Here is a 10,182-nt window from a genome sequence, read left to right on the forward strand (position 1 = left end):
ATGTTGTTGTGAAAACCTGCAGCCATCTTGTCACAGTTTTGAGAAATCATTCTGTATTGTAAAATACATGATGTGTAATATTTCCTGCTGTCTGTTGTACAGCTGGGAGAGTGGGTGTTTATGGCCACAGGCACTGGTCAGCTGCCCCAGCCCCAGGATCCGGTCAGCGTCTTCACCGCTGCTGGCACCAACACCACCCTCATCATCCCCTTCCGAAACCCCCTCGACCACGCAGTTCTGGCCAACATCATTCTCACTGGTAAGCAAACGTAGAATGTTCCTACCTATTGGTTTATATGTTTGAATGACCCTTGGGAAGTTAGGTCAAAGCACTGCCTTGCCATTGCGATTGCATACCAACAATAGCTTGACTGACCCAGCATCTCTTCATGTGATCAAGAAGCCTAGCTACATTTTTCCTGAGACTTTCTAAAACATTCCAAATTATTGACTTAAGGACAGATACTCTATGAATAAGAGCAATAATCTTGAATGTGACTTTATAGCTGATCTCACCTTATACTATATGTAATGAAAGCTATTTTCTAATTCTGTTGCACAAGCTGACTGTTAAATGTCATTTATCCATCCAACCAGACAATGAGCAGCAACTGCAGCGTGTCACTACTGGCCTGGAGTCGGAGGAGTCTCCCTTCTGCCTGTTGCTGAAACACAACAACAGCTTGAGGGTGGGGCCAAAGTCCACCCTGGACATCCCAGTCAGCTTCGCCCCTAGCCAGATGAGGAAGTACGAGGGACTGTGTACTGTGGTTGTCCGCAGGGAGGACGGCGCACCCTGGCAGTACGTCCCCACAGATGCTAATGGGTGAGTTGAAATACACCATGTTATTGCTTACAATCTACATTCTGAGACAAATGTCCAAGTTGAAGAATGAGGACAATATCTATGGATATACAACTTCTTATTATTCTCATATAGGTGATGTTTCAACATAGATTCTAATGCCGTTGTCAAGCAAGTGACGACATTAGAATTTATGAGAATACAAGAATAAAGAAGTTGTATATCCATAAAAATTGCCCTCATTCTTCATCTCCTCAACTTCTAGAATGCCAGTCTAAGAAGAAATATCCTAGTTGGCAGTTCTGTAATGGTACAATGTGTGAAGCCCTCTCATGGTGTACACCACCCTTATATTGCTGGTATATCAATAAAACCATATTCACTCACCCCTTTTGTTAACAGAGATCATCCATGCACATAGAGATGGCTTTTCCACAATATAAAGAAACATTTCCGTGAGATAATATGCATCATGAAGATGAGAGACTATAGGATTAATTTTCCAGCTCAGAAATTGTTGAGTAATCATATTTTATTTAACTGATTAAGTATGAAAATATTCGGCTTATCTCTGGTAATATACGGTATGTGTAATCTCTGATACACAACTACTCCAGAAGTTGCTAGTTGCTATGGAAACAAAGGCAGATCAGTACCTCCATCACCCACTGTATGTCCAGGTACCCTGTGTCACGAACCAGCAGTGGCGGGCTGATGGAGATCAGATGGCTGTTCCCTATCAATGGCATCCCTGAATCAAAGCCTGTGCGGGACAGCCAGGGCGCCATCATCTGAGTGTCGGGCCAGGGAGGTCATTGAAGAGCGTCTGGAAGTGACGTTGGCTGGGGTTGCGCCATGTTCTGCTGGACCACAGAAGCGGATGAAGACACGGGCCAAGACTCCCAAGGATGCTGCTCCTCAAGTCCCTGATGGCATCGTAGTGGGAGAGAGTGAGTGGATAGTTATGTAATATGCTTATATAATTGCAAGGGTGGATGGTCCTGTTCTATGATGGTGGGATAGGATAGTCAGTATTGTCTGATGGTGGGAGTGGATAGTCGGTATACTCTGATGGTGGGACTGGATAGTCGGTATTCTCTGATGGTGGGAGTGGATAGTTGGTATTCTCTGATGGTGGGAGTAGATAGTCAGTATTGTCTGATGGTGGGAGTGGATAGTCGGTATACTCTGATGGTGGGAGTTGGATAGTCGGTATTCTCTGATGGTGGGAGTGGATAGTCAGTATTGTCTGATGGTGGGAGTGGATAGTCGGTATACTCTGATGGTGGGAGTGGATAGTCGGTATTCTCTGATGGTGGGATAGGATAGTCGGTGTTCTCTGGTGGGATAGGATAGTTGGTATACCCTGATGGTGGGACAGGATAGTCGGTATTCTCTGATGGTGGGAGTGGATAGTCGGTGTTCTCTGGTGGGATAGGATAGTCGGTATACTCTGATGGTGGGATAGGATAGTCGGTATATTCTGATGGTGGGACTGGATAGTCGGTATACTCTGATGGTGGGATAGGATAGTTGATATATTCTGATGGTGGGACTAGATAGTCGGTATTCTCTGATGGTGGGATAGGATAGTCGGTATACTCTGATGGTGGGACTGGATAGTTGGTATTCTCTGATGGTGGGTTAGGATAGTCGGTGTTCTCTGGTGGGATAGGATAGTCGGTATACTCTGATGGTGGGAGTGGATAGTTGGTATTCTCTGATGTTAGGAGGGGATGGTCAGTATTCTCTGATGTTGGGAGTGGATAGTTGGTATTCTCTTATTTTTGGAGTGGATAGTTGATATTCTCTGATGTGAGTGGATAGTTGATATTCTCTGATGTTGTGAGTGGATAGTTGATATTCTCTGATGTTGTGAGTGGATAGTTGGTCACTGATGTGAGTGGATAGATGTGCTTCATGATGTTGGAAGGAGAATATTGGGGTCTTGACCACTTATTGCAACATATACAGAGAAGAGTAACTCTTTCAGATTACCGGTACTTTAGAATAGACACATTCTTTGTGTGGGGTAATCCAATTGCTCTATTTATTGTGTATTTGCTTTCTTTAACAACTCAGTGGAAAAGAAATCCTTACTTTTCCTGTTCTAAAATAGTGTTTCTTTAGGATATTGACATATATTTTATGTTTTGCACAGCTCTTGCCACAGCTGATGAGTTTAGTCATGAGCTGACATTCAATACCGAGGATGCCAACAGCCAGCTGAAGGATTCTGTCAGCATAACACTGGTGCGAGAGCACCGAGATATAAACACAGGACTGGTGGTGCTGGTGTTTAATGTCAAGTTCAACCCCTTCAAACCTCTCAGGTAACACCTGTAACACCTGTAACACATATACCACCTACAGCACTTACACTGACAGAAAATGTAACTGTGCTTTCTATTAAGTAGTGTAGATGTTGCTGAAACTAGTCAATATTTGGTGAATCAGGTGATTAATGTTTTATAATTACTAATTTATTCACTAAACCCATGCCTGGTAACAGGAGACAGAACGACATGCCACACAGACGATCAATGTCAGTAACCCATGCTTGTCGTAAGAGGCGACCAGTTCACCCTGGTTGTGTCCATAAGTTTCTCAGCACCATACTCATGGCTGTGGGTTTCACCAGTCTGGTAAATGTGCAAGACCTGCCTCACTTACTCCTGCCCCTTCAGCATATTGTTCAGAGAGGCTACAGAACACTCAAGCCGTCCATCATTAAAATACCCGTGAAGGTCCGGGTTAGAATATTGATCTTCAGTAACCCTGGCTAATGGTCGCTGACTTAGTTGACACATGTCACTGGTTCCCAATTTCGCAGATCGATGCTCATGCTGTTGATCACTGGATTGTCTGGTCCAGACTCGATTATTTACAGACCACCGTCATATAGCTGGAATATTGCTGAGTGCGGTGAAAAACTAAACTCACTCACTCACTCAATGTCAAAATTGTGGACAACCACCATTAGCACTGATACAGATGAGGCAGTGCATTGTAGACACCTGATGTTAGATAAACAGTTTGGGGTATGTTGTTCCAAACGCTGGACATGTTCTTTGGGGTTAGGTTGTGAGAAGAGCTTTTTGAGTTATCCTGCCTCAAAACAGCACATACAATGTGTGGGTGGCGTTATCCTGATGCAACATGACATTGTATCCTTGCATCTGTATAAGGGATGGAAATTTCTCTCGGAGAAATCAGATGATATGACAAAGGAGGGCACAGATGTCCTGGCCTGCAGCTTTTAGACAGACAAGAAAAACCTATCATCACTACCACAAATCTCAGATGTGTCCTGATTGTCTCTGGGCTTGTTGCCTCAGTACTTGGGTTCACTGGATTCATCAACATCTCGGTCTTCCTTCACCCCAGGCATTCTTTCCACATGAAGTTGTTACATACACTCCAATGCTATTCAAAGGGATGCTAAACCAAACTCACATACTTACTGATATCGAGGAGTGGTCTGTAACTGTGACATTCTTCTGTCTCCAGTCATGATGCCCAGCTGCATGTAACAGCAGCCACTGGTGGAGTGTGGAAGTTCCCGCTTCGATTTGTAGCCACGGCACCACCAGTTGATGACAAGATACTCATTGAAGCCACAGGCCTCTGCAAGATGTCAACCATTGGTTTCTGGCTCACAAGTCAATCCAGGTAACAAACACATACCTCAAGGCCCATCTCAAGGCCCAAGGGTAACACCCCATCTCAAGGTCAAGTGATTAACAGCTCACAATATAACCCAGTAGATCTCAGCCCATGTTAAGGAGTAGTTGCTAAAATAGATCATCTAAAGGCACAGTTGTTAGCTACCCTTCTCAAGGCCATTTGGGTAACAGCCTGTTTCAAGGCCCAGTTGTGAAAATTCCATCTCAAGATATAGTGGTTAAGATAGTCTGAAGGCTCTGTGTCTAACAGCTCATGTTAACGTGTAATGGTTAACAGCCCAAGGCACAGTTAAGGAAGTTAACAATAACATTACCTCCTGTAGTTGTTTGTATACTGTAGTAGACAGATTTGTAATCACTGTTTCAGTCGCACTGTTCACTTTGATGCCTTCTTTGAGGGTGGAAGCGACCCAGAGTTTACCATCTCACCGGGAGCACGGGGAACTTCTCCCTGAAGGGACACAAGGCACTATGTTTCACATCAACTTCCTGCCTGCTGTGTACGGCAAACTGTACCAGGCCAAACTTGTCATACAGGTGAGTAGGGGCCAGTGTTGACTTAAAGCACTATCTTCTGAGAATTTTGTTGAAGTGATTATCCTGTGTTTGAATGTACATTTGAACATTATTTAGAATGCATTCACTCTTATGAGTGAATATTGTGGCTGGTCGGGGCAGTGGGAGAAAATTAGTTAAATTCATTCCAGTATCTCTACTGGGACACACTGAGGAGATGACAAGCTCTTGACTCAGCATGGTCTAAATATGTCTAGAGATGAGAGATGCTGTCATTGTGCTTCTAGCTTTACACGCATCACACAGTTGCACTCATGCAAACTTCCTGCCAAAAGTGTTAAGTTTGTCCCTTGCATGTACACATGACACATTTCTAAACATACTGGACAAAATAAGTTAGGGATATTGGTATTGTTATGATTGATATTTTATCAATGTGTCAATGAATAAATACATTATTATTCATAATTTCAAAATTAACATATATCCCTAACTATTTTTGTCCAGTATACATCCCAACACATCAGTTCATGGTGCAGAGTTGATGTGCCAGAAACTCAAGAGTTGGAATCCCAGTTCACCCTGGTTGTGTCCATAGGTCTCTCACATTGGCAAGCTGTTGCTGACATATGACTGAAATATTGATACATATTTTTGTAATAGCACCATAGTTAGTGTCCTTGTAGTCTGTCTCACAGTCCCTGAACCACATTATATTCCCTGCTGGCAAGCCCTCTCTGCAATGCTAAAGTCCTAAACGAAGCAAGTCTAGATTTCCTCAGGTTCTGAATCTCCAAACTCACCAGGGCTCCTTTTCAATTTAAATGGGTTTGTTACTATCAAATTTATATACTAAGTATTCAGAGACTAAGCGTCAGTCTAGTGTCCTTGCTGCACAATGTATGTATTTCATGAATTGTTTCCTCAGACCCCAGACATGCAGTGGAGCTATGAGATTCAAGGTGTCATCCCTGAATATACCCCTCCCCGTGGCAAGTCCTCTCGACCCATGGCAGGCCCTCATCCTGACCCCAGACACCGAGGTGACCGCGTCAACTACGTACGAGACAACCTTCAAATCATAACAACAGCTGTGTCCTCTCCTATCAAGGGAGCTCCTCTACTGCGGACACATAAAGTGCTGTGATGTGTGACAGTACCTCTCACACAAACTTCATCTGTGATATTGCACATAGAGTGCCGTGATTGTTGAAGTCAGTGAAACTGCGGAGTCATCCTTCATGTAGATGAAGATTCGGCAAGCTACATTATATATTTCAAGGCTTTAAGATACTTGTCCATTCCATCTCAAACTGGGTCTTTTATGTATTAATCAGGGCTGTCTTCATCTCTGGGTTGGTGACGTCAAACATTCCATACTTAGCTATGTACATGTATATATGCCACTTCAGTACATATTTTATATGTAGAGATCAATTCTTGCGTATGAAGTAAAACCAAATATTTTAACATATTTAGTATCTCAGTATTATAATATGAATATGAAAAGTGTATTTTATATAATGTCATGAGTATTGTTCCTTTATTCCACACTTTTTGTCATTGTTGCTGTGATAAACTATTGTATAAAACCTTTTGTTATGGTAGCTTCTTTAGAAGTCATTGACCAGTGTTTTAATTATCCAGTATTAAACATGTCAAAAATAGATTTGGCATATTTTTCTTAAACTTTTTATGAGAAGTGTGATATAAGGTGTCCATTGAGAAGACGTCAACATAAAGACGTTAAAGTGACGTATCTTACCTGAATATATATAAACTCATTTAGCATTATTTGTACATACACAAAGCCAAATGAACAATTCCGGGAGTGGAATCCTCAAGCTTGTACCACCAGCTACCAGGTATTATATCCTCTGTGATACAGCCACAAAACCTTATGGTATCTACCTGTGATACATCAGTCAAACATATACAGTATCTACCTGTGATACATCAGTGAAACCTATACAGTATCTACCTGTGATGCATCAGTGAAACCTATACAGTATCTACCTGTGATGCAAGTAGCTGCTGAATGCTATTGTGGCTGCTCCCTGTAGCTTTGTGACAGAGCTTAGTATTCTGAGTTTGTATACATCTGTGCCAGTGTTCTTTGTTCTCACATATACACTGTCCGTCCAATGATTTACTGAAAATAAACATGATCCAACAGCTGTGCTTTTGTTGAATGTAAATACAAACACCATGGTGTGTAAGTTGGAAGGACCTATGTAAATACACAACCACAAAATGATAACTAAGGAATATGCAATTAACCAAGCTTACTTCAAGACAGCTGTAAGGGGCGGTGGGGTAGCCTAGTCATTAAAGCATTGGCTCGTCACACCGAAGACCTGGGTTCAAATCCCCACATGGGTACAATGTGTGAAGCCCATTTCTGGTGTCCCCCGCAGTGATGTTGCTGGAATGTTGCTAAAAGCGGCGTAAAACCAAACTCAATCAGTCAAGACAGCTGTAAGTTCGACTCATGAAAGTTTGACTTAATTATTTTTTTCATGTTGAGGTGTTGGGGTCAGATGTTTTTTTAAGTTGGAAACACCACAATTAAATATGAAGGAAATGTGTAGTGTGAGTATGACGTAGGGTAAGTATGTGTACAATTTACTGTAAATAAATTAAGCTGGAAATAATAGTAATAGTCCGCTCATATGGCGCTCATACCCAGGCACATTGCCTGCTCACGGCGCTATGTACATTACTATCTCCAGTCATAGGACTCTATCATACTTTCTGATACTTTTTCAACTCCCTGGGGACCATACAGCCATGCTGCCTGTTAGGCGCAATGAACAAAACATTCACATTGCCAGCACATCCTCATGGGTATATTTTACAGCTGGGTGAACTGAGACAATTTGGATCTACATATCTTGTCCAAGTATACTATGCAAATGTGCCCACCTCGGGACCCGTACCTAGGTGCCGCAACCAGGGTTCGAACCCGTGCCTTCAGCCCGATAGGCAGACGCCTTACCACTGCACTATTGCGCTCCATAAGACTCTGTTGGTTGTCAGCATGGGTAAGACAATCTGTATCTAGGTATCTTTCTGTATACACAAATTTGGCCAAACAAAAATTCAAATATATACTACACATATGACTGAGCTGACAGCATATGACAGCTGGATTACAGGCATAACCAGCTTTTATAAATTATGCAAATCAACACGTTCGAACACCAGGACTCCAGACACAACTCTGCACAGTGAATTACAGCACATACGATGACTGGGCCACTCCCTGTGAAATGAAGATGTAGAGAACATCTCAATAGGGGCTCAAGTCATCAATGTCAGTTACTTAGATGTATCTAGGCCTACCAAAGGCTCAATAACTGACTCCAAGTCTATAGCAATTGCATGTATAAATTCCATAGTCGGAAATAGCCTTTGCTCTTTTGTGTTAATATAATATACTGAACATCATTGCAAACGCACCACTATCAAAGTTCAGATTATTAAAAGCATGTGTAAGGAATTGATATTTTTTGAGTCGATAATAACAGATGGACGACTGACAAAAACAACACAGATAAGACGCTCATTCATTGAAATGTTCCACAGTCAGAAAGGATCAAACACACGTGGGGTCAAATCGAAAAGTCAATATCGTGTGTGACTGCCATTTGCATTGACACATGCAGTTCAACGTCTCCTCATTGAGTCAATAAGCATCCAAATAGAGTTCTTGTGGATGGCATTCCACTTCTGTAGTAGTGCAGCCTCAAGTTCCCGGATGTTTCGCATCTGTTGTCGCCGCGAAAGACTTTGATCAATTTCATCCCACAAGTGCTCCATGGGGGGGATACATCTGGCGACTCATTCTCTTCCCACAGAGGTTACTCCTGTCATATCTTCCTACGTAACCTCTGTTCTAATACGGCCCTTTCATGGTGTGAACGTTCAAGACTCGTGATTGGAGACAATCAGATTTAGTTGTGCAATCAGCGACGCCGTTTCAAAAGTGATCATTCGCAAGGCCTCGGTAATTTCCGTATGCTTCGAGAAAACTAAACTTCTTCCCCTGCGCGATGCGCAACCGTTTCTTCTAGACAGAACTCAGTCATGTTATGGCGGATCAGTGGCGTCTCCCTCGCCCTCGTTGACAACGGACAAGCTAGCCATTAAACGTCTTGTGTGTAACATCAACACAAGTCCCCGGCAGATGGAGGATATTTGTGGCCCCACATTTGCTCGTGTTAGTCAAGTTGAATCTAAATCGATGTAACACGTGTTCTGATTGGATAGAAAGAAGGGAGATAATTCGTGTTTCGATCTTTTGCCGCTAGGGGATTTTACGAGAACCGGGAAATATGGCCGGATTAGAACAGAGGTTACGTAGGAAGATATGACAGGAGTAACCTCTGTGGGAAGAGAATGCTGGCGACTGTGCTGGCCAATGAATAACCTGGATGTGTTGCTGGGCCAGATACTGCATGGAAAGTCTTGTTGTGTGTGCCCGTACGTTGTCCTGTTGAAAAGTATGGACATCGTGATGGTGATTGAAGACAGATATGATGTGATTCTGAAGAATCTGCTCACGGTAATAATGGGCATTAACTCTCCCTTGAAAGACATGAAGGCAGTCCTGTGATTGCAATTATTTCCACCCCAGACCCATGACACTCCCAGCACCCAAAGGTCTGTCTGAACCACACCCTCATCAGCATAGCATTCACCACGTCTACGCCAAACACGTAATCGGCCGTCAGCATTACTTACATGAAGACGTGACTCGTCAGTGACTACCACACCATGCCATTGTCACCTTTACTGAAAATGCCTGCTAGCCCATTGTATACGCTCATTACGGTGTCTGTCCGTCAGAATTGGTCCAACGTAAGGACGTCGAGCATGGAGCCCTGTCGCGTGTAGACGGCATCGCATGGAGTCAACGCTGATGACCCCACGTCAACCTTGAACTAGTGCAGCAGTCCTGGCAGTCGGCAGTGTTCAATCACTGATAAGGACAAGGTCAATATGGCTATCCTGATGGAGTGTCGTAACACGTTGTTGCTAAGGTCATTGAAGGTCACGGGTGCTGCCTGTCTACTGATGTCGTCTATGAAGCTTAACGATGGTGGAGTGGCCAAGTCCAAGTTTTCAAGCAATATCCCTGCTGCTGGCGCCAACCTGAATCATGAATAGTGC

The 10,182-nt window shown here is 43.1% G+C and overlaps 1 protein-coding gene across 1 annotated transcript in view; it reads left to right on the forward strand.

Annotated features, from left to right (window-relative positions):
• LOC124279775 (cilia- and flagella-associated protein 47-like) overlaps positions 1-7,182 on the forward strand; it is a 65,698-nt gene extending 58,516 nt beyond the window's left edge. The window contains 9 exon segments of the mRNA XM_046715655.1: positions 103-259; positions 598-826; positions 1,486-1,597; positions 1,599-1,755; positions 2,967-3,138; positions 4,316-4,477; positions 4,859-4,922; positions 4,924-5,028; positions 5,936-7,182. Coding sequence (XP_046571611.1) covers positions 103-259; positions 598-826; positions 1,486-1,597; positions 1,599-1,755; positions 2,967-3,138; positions 4,316-4,477; positions 4,859-4,922; positions 4,924-5,028; positions 5,936-6,154 — 1,377 coding nt within the window. The 3' untranslated portion in view covers positions 6,155-7,182.
• The last annotated feature ends 3,000 nt before the right edge of the window (positions 7,183-10,182 follow it).

This window comes from Haliotis rubra, unplaced genomic scaffold (genome assembly GCF_003918875.1).
Source record: "Haliotis rubra isolate DU_JTF1 unplaced genomic scaffold, ASM391887v1 Scf256, whole genome shotgun sequence".
NCBI lineage: Eukaryota > Metazoa > Mollusca > Gastropoda > Lepetellida > Haliotidae > Haliotis > Haliotis rubra.